The 17,518-nt window shown below is 38.9% G+C and overlaps 1 protein-coding gene across 12 annotated transcripts in view; it reads left to right on the top strand.

Annotated features, from left to right (window-relative positions):
* The first annotated feature begins 459 nt into the window (after positions 1-459).
* The window catches only part of LOC123506345 (atlastin-like), a 47,647-nt gene continuing 30,588 nt past the window's right edge, over positions 460-17,518 (top strand). Inside the window, exons 1-8 of one of the 12 annotated variants that reach the window (XM_045258342.1) lie at positions 462-528; positions 6,560-6,624; positions 8,648-8,849; positions 10,283-10,291; positions 11,150-11,284; positions 11,840-12,055; positions 13,069-13,161; positions 15,621-15,759. In XM_045258342.1, the coding sequence (XP_045114277.1) occupies positions 6,608-6,624; positions 8,648-8,849; positions 10,283-10,291; positions 11,150-11,284; positions 11,840-12,055; positions 13,069-13,161; positions 15,621-15,759 (811 nt within the window). In that variant the 5' untranslated portion in view covers positions 462-528; positions 6,560-6,607. Of the gene's footprint in view, positions 529-551; positions 696-5,374; positions 5,498-5,528; positions 5,548-5,664; positions 5,687-6,559; positions 6,625-8,647; positions 8,850-10,282; positions 10,809-11,149; positions 11,285-11,839; positions 12,056-13,068; positions 13,162-15,620; positions 15,760-17,518 lie in introns of those variants that run through there. The other 11 variants (XM_045258343.1, XM_045258341.1, XM_045258346.1 and 8 more) reach the window with 11 other exon arrangements.

Raw genomic sequence — 17,518 nt, 5'->3', positions numbered from 1 at the left:
ATATATATATATATATATATATATATATATATTCATCAACTTACCTATCTATCTATCTAATTTGTGTTCATTTATCTGTCTAACAAGTTATTTATCTATTTAGGTGCCTATTTATCTATCTAGCTGTAAACTACTTATCTATCTTTTACCTGTCTGTCTATCACCTCGTCTCAACAGTTCTTGTCTGACAGCAGGAGTGTAGCAAGGAAGGCGGCAGAGCGCATACAGCCACAAAGAATATTTAGAAGGCGAAGCCAACTGACATGTTTCCCGCTAGCGCATTTGAACTTCCCGCTTCAACCTGCATTTCTTAAAAAATAACTTTCGCTTAGACCTTCCCACATCTAATAAATACTTAAAAACACACAGCACCGATATAACACACCGAAATAAATGAAGATATAGAATCAGACAAGACCGAAAATTCAATTATTTTTTCCCTCTCTCTCTTCACCTGTTAAGAAATCCATTCAACTTCAGCTGGCAAAACAACAAGGACTGTGTGCTGCTCGTCCCTTATCACTAAAGGTACAGCCACACTTCAGGATCAAGGGGCTTAGAGTGATAGCCATTACTAGTGAGTGTCTCCCTCCTCCCCACCACGCTGGGCTCAGAGGGAAGCGTGTGGCGGGAGGCGGGAAGGAAGACGTCACTGCTGGTCCCAATTCACTGTTCTTTACGTTACCATTACTGAGGTGTGTGTGTGGGGCTGTGTGGGTGTGGGTGTGGGTGTGCAGTGTGTGGTGAGTTTGGCGTGTGGTGCAGGTGTGTGTGGTGTTGTGGTGGCTGTTTACAAAGGAACCTAGCTGTGGTGTTGGTGATTTGATTCTGGCTCGCCCTTACCTCACTGGCGGGCTCTGTGGTGGTATTTACAAAGGAACCTGGCTGTGGTGCTGCTTCTGGCTTACTGTGGTGGTGGTGTGCTGGCTGTTTACGAAGGAACCTGGCTGTGGTGGTGTGCTTTCTGTTTACAAAGGAACCTGGCTGAGGTGTTGCTTCTGGTTCGCTGTGGTGGCTGTTTACAAAGGAGCCTGGCTGTGGTGTTGCTTCTGGCTCGCTGTGGTGGTGTTGTAGTGGCTATTTACAAAGGAGCCTGGCTGTGGTGTTGCTTCTGGCTCGCTGTGGTGGGTGTTTATAAGGAAACCTGGCTGTGGTGATGGTGATTTGGTTCTGGCTCACTGGCCTCACTGGTGGGCTCTGGTGGTGGTGGTATTTACAAAGGAACCTGGCTGTGGTGTTACTTCTGGCTCGCTGTGGTGGCTGTTTACAAAGGAGCCTGGCTGTGGTGTTGTGATGGCTGTTTACAAAGGAACCTGTCTGTGGTGTTGCTTCTGGCTCGCTGTGGTGATGTTGTGGTGGCTGTGTTTACAAAGGAACCTGGTTGTGGTGTTGGTTGACTTAGTTCTGGCCTGTCCTCACCTTTGTTCCTGGTGCATGTGGTGGTATGGTGGCTATTTTGGTAGTTTCCCTATTCATTCACTTGTTTTGAGGTACTGGTCTGGCTTTCTATGCTGGTTTCAATGTTAGGTTAGGATATTTTATGTGTCAGAAACCTAACCTAATCTGACCGAGTAGCAGTGTTGGTTCTGACTTGCCCTCACCTCACTCTGGCTGGCTCTGTGGTGGTTTCTGATGGTATGGTGTCATTTTGATAGTTTTTTCCTAATAATTCACTTGTTTTAAGAATAGGTTAGGTTAGCGTAGTTCTGGCAGGCTCTGTGGTGTTTGTGGTGGTGTAGTGGCTTCTTCATGTTCCTCTATTCATTTACTTGTTTTAGGGTACTGGTCTAGTTTTCTGTGCTGGGTTCAATGTTAGGTTAGGATACTGTGTGTGCTTCAGGAATCTACCTATTGTTTATATTTGTGTTAGGGGTTAAAAACTGGTGGTATTTTAATTGTAGTGGGCTCAGGTTTCCCTAATAATATCACTCATTTTAGGGTACTGGTCTAGTTATTTTTTTTTCTTTTCAGTGCTGGGTTAAATGTTAGGTTAGGATAATGTGTGTGTGTCAGGAATCTATTGTTGAAGTTTGTGTTAGGGGTTAAAAATTGGTGGTTTTATAATAGTGAGTTCAAATTTTTTTTAATTTGTTTATCAATTTTTTTTTTAATGTTTCCCTAATGATTTCACTCATTTTAGGGTACTGGTCTAGTTTTCTGTGCTCAATGTTAGGTTAGGGTATTGTGTATGTGCTTATATTTGTGTTAGGGGTTGACAATTAGTGTTTTTAATAGTATTGGTTGCAGATTCTCTTGAAACACTGAAGTCTACCAGCAGTCGGAGGCAGTGTGGTCATTCTGGATTTGAAATGTTTTTGTATGTGAGAGGGGAAATCTAGCCAAGAGCAACAGAAAGATAATTGAAAAGAAGGCCCACTTTGTTGCTACTTCCAATGCAGGTCTGAGAGAGAGTTAACCAAAAGAAAGGGGTCAGTGTCTTGAAACCTCCTTATTAAATGACAAGTCAAGTCCTAGGAAGTTGGAAATCAGAAGCCACTTATAATTGAATTGTTATGTTTCCCCCTTCATCACATACTTCATTGTTATTTATACATATCTTTATTTTTGCATTTTCTATTTATTTCTTTATTTGTCAGGCCTTATATTTCGTTTGTTAGGTATGAAGAGTATGACTGTGTTGACGAATAGAATAAAAAAGTATATGATAATTTTATACCTTTACTTACCAGAAGTCAAATTGCATGAGTGTCAGCCATCCGAGTTAGTTTTGGGTTAGAATTGAAGAAGTAATGTGTTAATGTAAGAACAGGATTCACGCTACAATACCTAATGGATTCGGCAAGCAATTGGTAACCATATTAGGAAGGCAGAAATGGTTAGGTTACATTAAATTTAATAGTACCCTTCAAATGGAATACAGTAGTAACTGGATAGCTGTTTTTTATTTATTATTTTTCATTTTAGATGTTTTTTTTTTTTTTTTTTTTTTTTTTTTATGTGAGAGAGGAAGACTGGCCAAGGGCAACAAAAAAAAAAATTAAAAGGCCCACTCAGTCACCAATTACCTCACAGGTCTGTTTTAGGCATTTTTTCGTTCATACAGTGGTCACCATCAGTGTGTTAGTCCCATGGGAATATTTTGTTGGCATAAGCTTCATTTTAAATCAGCTGTATAAGTTTGAATTTTATAGTTTTTTTGGAGGGTAAAATAACCTGACTCACTTTTTACTCCATCATGACAATAACTGGGTTGTCTCTTCCTTGGAGGTGCAGATGTTTTTTCTAGACGTAATAATAATGGATTTTATTGATGAATATTGTAATTTTCCTTGGGATGTAAAAAATGTATCCCTTGAATTTTGCCACTGAGTCAAATAATCTTAATCTCAGACATGTAAGAAATGTGGCATAGAGTTATAAAATGAAAGCAAACTTAATGTGAACTTCATGCCATCCAGGTTAACTACTGAGTCCTACAGATGAATGACCTTTATGCTGTGTGATCTTCCTCTAGGCTGTCCTTTCTCTCTCTCTCTTGTTGCATTAGTGTGCTATAAAGAAGAGAGAGAAGGAAAAAAAAGGAGGGCTAAAAGAAAATCTGGCGTAAAAATTTGTATGAAGTCATCGATGTTAAAGTTTTTAGAAAGTTTATAATGAAGTAACTATAACACCTTTTCAAAGCAGCATTTTACATCATTCCAATCAATTATTATTAGTAGGATTAGTAAGGGGACTGGCAATTAACCCCTTTAGTACTGGGACACATTTTAACCTTGAGATTTGTGTACAATTAGACCATTTTATTAATATTAGGAAGGGTGTAAGGAGGTCAGAAGATTGATGGCCAGAGTCTTCAGTATTTTAATCCCCACCTGAGTTTCTGAACCTGTATAGAATAGCCAAATGGTAAGCAGAATGAATATGAAAACACGTCATGGTGCTGAAGGGTTTAAGTGGCCCTTTTTTGTAAATTTTTTGTTGCCCTTGGCCAATTTCCCCTCTTACATTAAAAAGTAGTATTTTATTATTTATCGCCATCATAGTCATCAATGCTACATGAGTCCCGTTGAAAGGGAGCATGTTGTGGGTGTGTGTAAGAAATGTGGTCTTGGCTATCTTTACCTGGTCATGTTACCTGAGCAGCAGACACTCGCCTGGAGCTGGCACCACACAGTCTGCACTTGCTCTTGGGAAAAAATAGCAGATCTCAGAGGCTCTGTGTTGGTGCTATCCTTCCTCTCGTGTGTGTGTGTGTGTGTGTGTGTAAAAGTTTTGTGTTTATAGTTGTAGTTATTTTGAAGTTTTCTGTGTCAGTCTTGTTATGTGGTGATACATTTCTTGCATTTAGTGTTAAGGGAAATATCTCTCCTTACATTTATTTCATTATTGTCATCATCATTTGACAGCCTCAGAGTGTGTGTGTAGGCCTAGTTTATCTAATAGAAGCTTAAGCTGGTTGTATATTCCCTGCATCCTCCCTACACAGGCCTATATCTGTGAGGTCCTGAGCCACTAAGATTTCTTGGAATGTACTAGTTGTATTCAGGTTAAATTTTTCTTGCCATGAGTTTCTGTAGTAATCTCAACATGTCCAAAATACCTGAGTCTGCCTTGCTCCACCTCCTGACCAATTACCTCCCATCCCAGGCCTCAGCTTACCAGGTGTCATCCCAGCTGTGTTACTCAGTGAGATAATACTCATCATTATTAAGTTTTACACAGCTGGTAGTTTATGATATTGAAGTTGTGAAATTAAGTTGATTGGTGTTTGAATCATTTTGTCAATTTTTATTTTTATATTTATTTTATTAAAATGATAAAGGAGTTTTGCATATATTTTTATTCATTTATATTATTTTCAAATTTTGAAAGCAATGGAAGTTACATTATAGGTAAAGAGAATGGTGCTTGATACTTGTGGGTCTTGATAGGTATGTAGAGTAATGACTGATAGTGGCCAAGGCTCCCATGTGCATCTGTATTGCTTAAAAATAGCTCAGAAAGTGTGGATAGGAATGCTCCTGCTTTGATGTTGGTTCCCCTCCCAGCAATATTGGCTTGGGGTAGTATCAGTGTTGCTAGGAGCTTTCTCACCACTCACATCTAGATACAACAGTTGAGACAGTTGCATAAGTTAGTGATTAATCAACAAAAATATGATCCAGAGAAAGTCTAGCACTTGGGATCTATCTTGTGTGGAAGGGTGCCAAGGTCAGTTGCTGCCTATTCTTTATTTTTGCTGTTATAAGATCTTGTCCATGCAGAACCTGTTGAGTGTGTAGTTAATTGCTAATAATGGTTGCAGTTGTCATTGATGGTAATAAAGGTGTGGATTGGAAAACTACAGTAATGGAGGGGTGCTTTAATTAGCATCTGGCATCTGAGGCACACAGGTGGAGACCAAAGCTGTGGTGTGGTGGCATGTGGTCTCACTGCTCTCCCACCCAACAGTGCCATTTGTGGCTGTGTGGGGTCAACACCTCCCTTGTGGCTCCTTGTGTTGGTGGGGTGCCAGAGAACAGGGCTGGGCTGGCATGTGTGTGCTACAGGGAAAGTTGTCAAGCCAGGAAGGAAGCAGGAAGTGTTGTGAGAGACAGAACAAATACTTGGTGGACACAAATGTTAAATCAATATATACACAGCTCAGTACAAACCTACAAGTGTGCTCATTAATTAGGGACACCTGATGGAAAGGCTCTCTAATGAAAAGTGGCTCTTAGTCATGGTGAATGTGTGCCAGTGTTTGTTTCTATGGTGAATCACTGAATTTTTTTTGTGTGCACGTGTGGCATCATGTGTATTTTGTGTCTGTACCAAGATAAGGGATAGATAAGACAGTTTTCAAACTTCAGATGCTAATGAATTTACTTAAATAGATAAGGAACTTTTCTAATGTTGCATATGAAAATACTTGAAGTTTTTATATAGTTTGGAGTAGTATAGACTATATTTATTATTATTATTATTATTATTATTATTATTATTATTATTATTATTATTATTATTATTATTATTATTATTATTATGTGTGTGTGTGTGTGTGTGTGTGTGTGTGTGTGTGTGTGTGTGTGTGTGTGTGTGTGTGTGTGTGCAGGTGGCTTGTCTTGGCTACCCTGTGAGAATGTTTGTCTTGTAGTATTTACATAGAAAATTTAGAACAGACTCACTTGCAAACTACAAAGCATGAAGAACTGGACTACATATACTAGTTTATTTTTTCTAATTTTGTACGCATTAATAGTCTCAGCTGCCATAATATGCTAGTGTTGTTGGGAAGGCAATAGAGTTCCATGGTGGCAGGAATATGGATAAGGTGACAGAATATTGATTAGGACCAGTGAGGTAATGTTTAATGATCTCCCTGAATGTGTCAAGGTTGTTGCTATGAATGTATGAGCAAGATTATTGTGGCCTTGGATACTGAGGGGAAAATTGAGTGTCTGAATGTCATTGTGTGGTAAGTGTGGTAGGAATACTGAGGGGAAAGAACACTGTAAGTACCTGAATATATGTATGTGATAGGAATCAATGTGCCTGTGAGTTACAAACAAGGCAACACTAAGAAAAGTGGTGTGTATATTTTAATGTCTCCACACAGAGGATAGCAAAGGTGTAGTGGAGTAGGAGCTTCCACCAAGACAGCAGGATGCAAGTTGAGGACATGTAAGTTGGCTACATGTTCAGCTCACCCTGTCACACCACTGTACCACACTAACATTGGGGTCACTAAACCATAAGCACCCAGACACAGCTTTATTACTAACAGTGTGTGTGTGTTGGGGCATTTACTATTTCCATTCTGTGTAAGTAGTGTGTTTTTTGCTTATATACTTGGAGTGTGAGTATATGGAGTTATAGTATTTAAGTGTGTAGAAGGCTTTGGGGTGTAATTAACAAGTCTAACAGTGGTGATAAAGTTGTTTTCTACAGATAATGGAAGTGGGTTTAGTGTGCAGTGTTGGTTATAGATAGGGAGAATTTTGTGGCTAGGTAATGTCTCTGTACTCTTGTTTTCATTGTGTTGAAGATGCAGAGATGAAAGGGTAACGATAAGTGGCTTGTGAATAAAAAGCTGACCATCACTGCCCCAGACTCTCGACTTTATGCCTTGAAGATTTTTGCACTATTCGGGTGTATCACATTGTAGAACCTTTGTACCATTTTCCTATTTTTGTGTTCAGATATTTGTTTTGTGAAATGATAGTGTAATGGTGTGTAGTGTAGAGGGGTATTGTCAGTCAGTATTCAATAACAGTCCTGGTGAAAAGAAGAAAAAAATGGAGTATTGTCAGTCAGTATTCAGTAACTCCTGGTGAAAAGAAGAAAAAGTGGGGCCTTCTCAGTCAGTATTCAATAAAAGTCCTGGTGAAAAGTAGAAAAAAGGGTATTCTCAGTCCGTTTTCTGTAACTCCTGGTGAAAAGAAGAAAAAATGGGGCATTCTCAGTCAGTATTCAATAAAAGTCCTGGTGAAAAGAAGAAAAAGTGGGATATTGTCAGTCAGTATTCAGTAACAACCTTGCAAAAAGAAGAAATAAAGGCAAGTTTGAACAAGCAGTGAAGTGCAGCTGTTACTTTAGATAAGACTAAAATCTCTGGGAAACGCTCACAATGATAAGCTTCCTCTGTTTTTAATGGTGTTAGTAATGTGTGGTGGTTTACATGGTTTGGTCTGTTATGGTAGAGGTGTAACATGTTTCTTTGGTGAACGTTGACATTAAGTACTGGTATTGTATTTTTACCTGTGTGTTGTTGTGTGGATCTGCTTCTTTGCTTTGATTTTTTTATATTATTGTGTGTTTTTTTGTGTTGATTGAGTGTGATACTTGACACACACACACACACACACACACACACACACACACACACACACACACACACACACACACACACACACACACACACACACACACACACACACACACACTTGAAAAGCTTATTAATGAGACTCAGGAGGCACAAAAGGATGTTAATTTGATAAGGCTGTACAGTTACCAACATAATGGAGAAGATACGAGCATGATATGACAGTGTGCTGGAGATAAAAGAGATAAGTCACTGTGATTAGTATTGAGTAATTAAACTGTCATAATCAAGAGGAAACAGCAAGAAAGTTTATAAGAAGTTGTAAAAGAAATGTGTGAGAAAATTTGAGAATCCAGAGAGGGCAATATTTTACTGCAATATACAAACTAGTTTCGGAAGTATCTGTGTGTGATAAGAAGTATTATCAGGCTCAGGAAAAGAATGCGGTAAACAGTATTTGAAGAAGGAATACAGTAAGCTTGATTCAGTCCCTTAAAAATACAGTTAGTTAAGGACTATGGAAAAAATTAATGAACAGTTTGAAAATTTAATAGAGTAAGCTTAATTAAATCCCTTATAAAACACAGACTTAGAAAAAAAGCAAACCAAATCTGAAAATTTAACACAGTAAGTTTGATTGAATCCTTAAAAAACACAGTAAAGTAACACACACACACACACACACACACACACACACACACACACACACACACACACACACACACACACACACACACACACACACACACACACACACACACACACACACACACACACACACACATTACATTTGACACCACATCACCATACAACCATCCATAAATGTTCCGCACTGACAACTTCCTTCCTCGTCTCTATAGTAACGCCTTCCTTTGTACCCAGAGCAATGGACGGCCATCCGGTGCCCGTCCTCATTCAATCAGAGGAGACCGGGAACTTTGAGCTGGATGAGGAGGCATTAGAGGAGGTGCTTCTCAACCCCAGAATTGCTGACAAATATGTATGTGTCCTGGCGGTGGCTGGGGCATTCCGCAAGGGCAAGTCCTTTCTCCTTGACTTCCTCCTCAGATACATGAGTTCTCAGGTGAGTGAATGTGTGGTAGTGAGGGTGAGTTGGACACTCTCTCTCTCTCTCTCTCTCTCTCTCTCTCTCTCTCTCTCTCTCTCTCTCTCTCTCTCTCTCTCTCTCTCTCTCTCTCTCTCTCTCTCTCTCTCCTTCCTTAATGTGTGCGTGTGTGCGAGTATTTACCTAGCTTTAGATTACAGGGTTTGAGTAGGGCTCATAATGTGTTCCCTGCATATCTATATTTGTCCAGCTTTTCTTTGAATATGTGTAGTATGTTGGTTGCTGTAATGACTACCTCATTTAGTCCAATCCAAATATCCACAGTTCTATTTGTGTGTATTTACCTAGTTGTATTTACCTAGTTGTAGTTTTACAGGGCCTGGGCTTTATGGTCGTGTGGCCCCGTCTCCAGTGTGTGTGTGTGTGTGTGTGTGTGTGTGTGTGTGTGTGTGTGTGTGTGTGTCAGGAACTGGTAATGTCACCTCTCACAGTTTTTATGTACTATTCTGGGCTGGCTGGTTATGCACGGCGCCTCCTTGACACATAAATTAAAAGGTTACTAACACCATGCTTCAACACTTATGTAAATTCAATCACATAATTTTATTTATTGCATTTTTCATGGGGAATTTTAGAGCTGCTACAATTACAAAGATATATTAATAACAGACCTTTTCGTCCTTCACCTGCACTATTCATTATTAATTCAGAGGTGTAATGATGCTTTTTGGAAAGTGACTGAGAAATGTCATTGTTAACTTCATAGTAACATCAGAAGAGTACTATTTCTACTGTTAGATAAAGGTTATCTTGTTATCACTGATGTGTCACAGTATAGTACTGATAGAACATTTTGAATGAAGAATCAAATGCTTTGTATAAGACTGGATACATGGGAATTACCTTCAGCTGGAAATTGTGGTCATGTGTCATTTGTATCATTTTCATGCAGTGTTGTTGATATGGTGTCATTGTGGTATCACCTATCACCTTTACCTTCCATATTATTGTTCTTTGCTTCTTAACCTGGACTTGATTTTCATCCATAGATTGTTTTTTGTTTTGGGTATCTCTAAATTAAACTTTTCACCACTCGCCTTTTTCAAACAATGTATTGTCTTCTTTTGACATTATTTGACTGAAAGATTTCAAAAAGCTTGTCTCTGCATTTCATTTCTTATAAGATACTGCCAAATATTTTTTCCACTGCCTGCATTTTGTAATTATAAACTTGCTTTTTGTGTTTATCTAATACCTTTTCTAAGCCAGTACAGTATTTTTTTCTTAGGTAGGCAATGTACTTATTTTTTTAGCACCAACATTTTCCTTTCCTTGCATACATAGCATTACTTTTAAGTGTTTCCCTAATGCTGATGCTCATATTCTTGCATGCCATATAATGTCATACTAAATTAAACTTCTTCTTTTTCATGGACTGCATTTCTTGGAAGGTGTTAATGGTAAGAACTCATTTTGAACTTTGTATACAATTGCATATTTTGGATACATAAGCTGGTCTTAATGTGATGCATCATATTGCACAATTATTACTTCAGCTACAACTAAGAATTCTTGCTGGAGTTTCTGCTCGCCTATGAATTTAAGTTACTCTATCTTGTGTGTGTGTGTGTGTGCGCGCGTGCGTGCGGCACCACTGAGTCAAGTCTTGGTGTTTAAGAGCTCATTTGATATATCTAGATTGCTTTGCTTTGTTATTTATTAGTAATGAGAGAACCCCTAAAAACTACTTATTTAAATATCTTGCTTAGTTATCCAGTCATGTTGAGATGTACGGTTAATTTTTCTTTTACTTTTTTCTGTTTGCACGTGAATATATGGAGTGACCCACCATGTCCTACTTTATACATTTTGATTTCAGATTTTGTATATTCAGTATGGAAATGCCGTGCTGTGGGAGGGCCAGCATCATTAGTCAGGAGCTAGAGCTGGCTCACTTGCAGAATGTTCTTGAAAAAAGTAAAATAAAAATTGCATGGATGAAATGTACATGAATCAAGCATGAAGTAGACTGATCATTCTGGAGCAAAATATACTGGCCCAGAATGCAAAAGTCTGGCCACAATGGGATACTGTATTACATCTGTTGACTGAAAATGTTTGAAAATTGCACTCATAATTATGCAATGATTATGTGCTTATTTGCTTGTTGCTTATTTTGTTTCATGTGTATTTCAAAATGATAGTTTGTACACATATGGCATCCTATTTGATAATTTTTGCATGTTGTTTTATTTGCTAAGTATTTTTTCCACTTTCCTGGGAATATGATTTATTAATATGTGTTTTTGAACTTGCAGCAATCTCAGGACTGGCTGGGAGATGTGAATCAGCCTCTGAAGGGATTCAAGTGGAGACAAGGGTCCAGGCGGGAGACTACCGGTGTCTTGATTTGGAGTGAACCGTTCCTCATCAAGAGAAGATCAGGGGAAGAGGTATGATGCTGCACCTTTCATGTGATGACTCACTTTATTAGCAATGATATGTGCCAAAACTCATTTAGACTGACTTGCTGAATTGTGCTAAAGTCCTTTAATGTTGGAAGTTGAGTTGACCCTAGTAAGCAAACCAGAGTAGACTTAAGTTGAGGTCTTTAAGATAGACTTAAGTAACTATGCAACTACACAGCTTGGTGAGTTATTAATGAGTAATCTTGCTGGTGGGCATTAGTATTGATAATGTTGGATAATACTGGAAGTAAAAGGTTATATTCTAGGAATTTATCCAACTAAGGTGAAAAAAAAAATTATATGAAAACTGCTGGGGAAAACTCTACAGACTATAGAATTGATATTTTATTTACTAGAATTTTGTTTCTTTCAATTACTTGTTTGTTGTGTAGCATTGTTTTCTCTGCATCTCTTGTAATGTATTATGTAGTTACATTATGTTGATATGATTATCTTTCATTGCTTACAGTTTTCAATCCTTTAGATATGTTTGCTTGGGGTTGTGTTGAGCAGATAGAATAAATTTGAATTTCCTTACAGATTGCAGTAATTTTGATGGACACTCAAGGTACCTTTGACATTCAGTCCTCCATGAAGGACTCAACAATAGTATTTGCCCTCACCACCATGGTGTCCTCAGTGCTGGTCTACAACCTCATGAACAACATACAGGAAGATGACCTCATGAATCTACAATTGTTCACCTCATATGGCATGTTGGCACAGGAGGACTGTGATAGTGCACATCCTTTCCAGGTGGGTTGACATTCATTTACATTAAAGATGGAGATTAGTATAGAAACATTGTGGAATATTAATTTGGTTTGAGTAATGGGTCCCCTTGTAGCAACTCTTCAACCACTAAACTGATCCTGCTCAAATTTGATAATACAGGGATTTCACAATTTATGCATGTTTAGAATATGTGATTTTGGAATAACATTGGGTATAAAAAAAACCTAGTAATACTTTTCATATTACATGGGTTATTTAGAATGATGATGTCAAGATGCTTTGCTGGTATGGCAAATCTTGAGAGTTACGAGATTCTGCAAGATGCTTGTTTGAGCTGCCATATTGTCATCACAGCTGATCACATCACAAAGGTGCTTCACCTCCAGGACAGCTAATGATACATGATAAACATTGTCAGGAAGATCAGCATATGCTGTCTTGTTGTCAGTTAGATGCCATTACTATAGCAATGATGATCTTTTGCTTATTCTAGCTGAGAGGTGCACAGAAGTGTTTGATAGAGGGTACATGCTGCAGGGAGCATTGGATGCATACCAAGTCACTCTCTCAGACACAGGCCTTCTATGAATGGATTAATCAATTTTACACTGATTCCTATGGTTTTGGTTCACAGTGAAACCTTGAACAGTAGACAGTTTAGTTCAACAGTAGACAGTTTAGTTCAGTAGTCATGTTCACTTTATGCAATTTTTACATTATGTGATCCCTTCAGGAATGTATCCCTCTTATAAATTAAGAAATTCTTGTGTAACAATATTAGTAAATAATACTAGTGGGACTGTGCATGCCTTGTGGGCTGAGTGGTTTGAATCCTGGCTACAGTCTGAGGGTAGGAAGGATAATGGTTCCCAAGTGCCGAATCCAAAATGCATTATTAGGAAGCATATGTCTAGCCATGGTAGACTAGAGGAGGGAAAATGTGTAGTAAAAATGAGGAATATGAAGATTACTTGGAAAACTCATTTATTATGTATATATAGTTAACTTTAGCTTCATCTTTTTCTTGTCTACAGAGATTACACTTCCTGGTAAGAGACTGGCAGTTCCCCTATGAGACTCCCTTTGGCCACCAGGGAGGCCAACGACTCCTGGATGAAATTTTACTGGTAAATGACCTTAAATGAATTGCTCTACCAATGAAGAGTTATACTATCTATACATCAGGTGTGGCTGTGGCAGAGTGTCATTATCTCTTTCCTACCACAGTTCAGAAATGGAACATCATGCACTACAAACTTTCTTCACCTCTCCACTATCACAGTTCAGAAATGGAACACTTTTTGCTGCAAACCTATCAATTCAAGAGTTGTTAGTGTAATGATGTATGGGAGACAAATGTACCTGTTTCTAAACGAAGCATTTGACAAGGCCCCAGACCTGTGTTTTTGTGGGAAATTGAATATGCTGTAGGATTAAAAGTCAACTATTGACGGGGATAGAAGGCCACTTGATTCATCAGAATTGGAACAGTAATACATACAGAATAGAGAGTTGTAGTGGTGTAAAGAAATAAGTGGAGTCCCTTAAGAGTCAATAGTGACACTGATGGTAAATAAATCTACATAAACACACACACACACACACACACACACACACACACACACACACACACACACACACACACACACACACACACACGAGCATAAAGCCCAGGCCCTGTAAAACTACAACAAGGTAAATACAACTAAGTAAATACACACACACACACACACACACGCTCTAACCACTGAGCTACCGGGCGTGTGTGTATTTACCTAGTGTTTACAACTAGGTAAATACACACACGCCCGGTAGCTCAGTGGTTAGAGCGCTGGCTTCACAAGCCAGAGGACCGGGGTTCAATTCCCCGGCCGGGTGGAGATATTTGGGTGTGTCTCCTTTCACGTGTAGCCCCTGTTCACCTAGCAGTGAGTAGGTACGGGATGTAAATCGAGGAGTTGTGACCTTGTTGTCCCGGTGTGTGGTGTGTGCCTGGTCTCAGGCCTATCCGAAGATCGGAAATAATGAGCTCTGAGCTCGTTCCGTAGGGTAACGTCTGGCTGTCTCGTCAGAGCCTGCAGCAGATCAAACAGTGAAAAAAAAAGTGAATCACACACACACACACACACAAATACTTTTGAGAGTAATAAGGAACATTGATGACTGTACGGAATTGCAGAAGGATATTGACAAGATCTGGGAGTGGAACTAAAAGTGGAAATTAGAATTTAATACCAGGAAATGCCATGTAATGGAAATGGGTATAAGTAATAGAAGACCTACATGGCGATACAAAATGGCAGAAGAGATTATAATGAAAAGCAGTGAAGAGAAGGACCTGGGAGTGATTACACAAGGCACCCTTATTCCAGAAAGACACATAAAAGGGTTATTTATATTTACTTCAACATACAAGACATTAACAAACATCAGGGTGGCATTCAATTACATGGATGGGGACTGTTGTGGTGTGGTGGGACTATACGCACTTTGTGGGCCCCAGGGTTGTCAAGCGCATGGGTTCAAATCCTGGCCACAGTCCAAGGTTAGGAAGGGCATCCACTTGGGGTAACAGTTCCCAAATGCCGAAACCAAAGTCCTCCTGAGTCCTCTTTCAGGAGGCACCGTACTAGCCCTAATATAGTAGGGAAACTGGACGTAAAGACAAAAAAATTTTAAAAAGTTAAAAAATTTAATTACTTGGATAAGAGTTTGAGGAAACAATCATAACCATTATGATAAGACCTAGACTAGAATATGCAACAGTGTTGTGGTCACCATACAGGCAGGACATCAGGAAACTAGAAAGAATCCAAAGGACCATTACAAAGATGGTGTCAAAAATAAAAGGATCTGTATGAAGAAAGACTGAAGGAAATGGAACTACCAACTTTGAAGGATAGACAGGAAAGGAAAGAGGAGATCTAATAATGATGTATAAGTTAGTAAACTGTATGGAAAAGATAGACAGACAAGACCTGGTATCATTGATGGAGGATGGGGATAGACAAACAAGAGGACACTCCAAGATCATGAAAATTCCATGTTTGAGGGACATTACAAAGTTTGGTTTTCACATAGGACACTGGACATCTGGAATGGATTGAGTGAAGAGATTGTAGCAGTAGAAAGTGTGCACAAATTTAAGGAAAGTTGGATAAATGTAGATATGGAGACAGGTCACTATGAGCCCCACTTGAATCCTGTAATATGCAACTAGGTAAATACACACACACACACACACACACACACACACACACACACACACACACACACACACACACACACACACACACACACACACACACAGGTCGCTAACAAGATGATAGATTGTGACTGGCCAAGCTGCGCAACGGTATTGAACTATCCCCCTCAACTACTGCATTTCACCAGTCAAAAAGATAAAAGTCTTAATATGACTTTCTGTGCATAGGAAAGATAATGAAGCATTCACATCATTTGTAAGAATTGTAATAATTAATGAAAATAAAATGTTTTTTAATTTGATTAAAAAATTACAACAGTACAAACATCTTTTCTTCCTGATATTCATAATTAAAATTTTGGCGGTTTTCTGTGTCCACAGATAACTGAGAAGCAGCATCCTGCCCACCAGGAGGTGCGACGAGACCTGCGTAAATGTTTCCGTGACATCAACTGTTACCTGATGCCACACCCTGGTTTTAAGGTTATCCAGAAGGCTGACTTTGACGGCAGACTGGCTGGTGAGTACAACGTAATATTTCTCATTGTCTCTGGTTTGGTTGATTCTTTTGTCTCTCTTACAAAATACTTTGAGATTCTTTACACGAATGAAGATTTGCCCGACATTTGCTGTTCATCTCTCCACTCTATTTGATTCTGATTGAAAGTAAGGAAAGGTTGTTCAGTGAGTTTTATATTCAAAATGGAATAAATAGTACAAAAAATGACAAATAGTGCCATGAAGTGAAGTGGTCTGTGGTATTTCTGCCATTATTTCTCCTCTCACATGGCAGCAGAGTACAGGGAGTCATGTGGCCCTGGTATGGAGGTGGCTAGAGAAAGAGAAACTTATGACGTACCATATTAACTCATGGAAAAATGTTACTCAAGACACATATTTTTAAGTCTTTCGCTCTCACAGATCTTTACTTGTGTTGTCATGCGTGTTTTTCCCCCCTTTTAATCCTCTGAACCTGCTAGCTGTCTCATATTCTTAATAAAAGCTCATATTACGTGTTCATACTAAGGTTCATGGCTGCTGTCTTAACATTGTGACCTGTGTGTTGTGTCTAGTCAAGTTGTCGATCTAATAGTGTTCAGTTTTATGCAATTTTATATTCGAATACACTGATTTAATAAGTTTCAACAAGTCACCTGGAATTTAAAGGTTGATGCAGAATTCTTATATTATTAAACTTGAGTCATGAAAGCTCACGTCAAAGTAGACTTGTATTCTCAAACACTTCTGTACTTCATTATTTCAAAAGGCTTTATTTAAATTTACATGAGTTTTTTAGGGTGATTTTACAGTTCGAGAGGCAGATTGACAAGATTTCTATGTTGTTAACCAGAGAAACACTTGAAAACCTCGTTAATCATCTCTGTGTGACCTTGAAAAATAATCATGGTGAGAGAGCAAAGCGTTTCTGAATAGGGATCTAAAGGCTATGGAGATGATCAGTCGTGTTCTCCTGCGTGTTATCCCCCACTGATATTACAGAATCCTTGTCTTAACCCTCAGAAACTCGTGTGGGGGATTAAAATAGTGAAGAATATGGCCATTAACTGTTTGACCTCCATATACCCTTCCTAATGTCAATAAAATGGTTTAATCATACAGAAAACTCAAGGTAAAAATATGTACACACCAGTATTACCGGTATTGAAGGGATTAAACCATGTGAACCATGAAAGTGTCCCTGAAAACTGAAGCCTCACTATAAAATAATTCCTGAAAACCAGAAGCCTCAAGACATGACTGGCTGGGTTTTCAAGGGTGTTTTTTTCATTGATAAATGCAGAACCTTGATCTCCCAACCTGCTTCTGTATTTCCATCTTCCTATAACCTGAACTCATTTAAGAGGGAGCTTTGAAGACACTCCATTCTTTTGACTAACTCTCTCGGAACTGAGTGGGAACTAGCATCAAAGTGGGGCCTTTTTGTTTAATCGTTTTTGTTACCATTGGCCAGATTTACCCTCTTACGTAAAAAGATAACAGAAACATGCTCTAAATGCTTAATATTTTACAATGGGGTAGGAAATAATAGAGTAAGGTGTGGAGACGTGTGAGAAGTGAGAATGCGGTACAGGTTTCAGGGCTGCGAGGGAAACAAGGAAGACAAAAACGTGATGCAAACTTTGGTGAGTCATGTTGGCTGAGTAATTCACCCCAGCTGCCCCTCCTTACCTCCCCACCACCACCACCACCACCACCTCACCCTCCCTTGTAAGAGTAAACTCCCTCCCCCACCTAATCTCTCCTCTCCTGCGCTCCAT

Source organism: Portunus trituberculatus, chromosome 19, assembly GCF_017591435.1.
Source record: "Portunus trituberculatus isolate SZX2019 chromosome 19, ASM1759143v1, whole genome shotgun sequence".
NCBI lineage: Eukaryota > Metazoa > Arthropoda > Malacostraca > Decapoda > Portunidae > Portunus > Portunus trituberculatus.
Note: the sequence above shows the minus strand (reverse complement) of the source record. Positions and strands in the feature narration are given on the sequence as shown.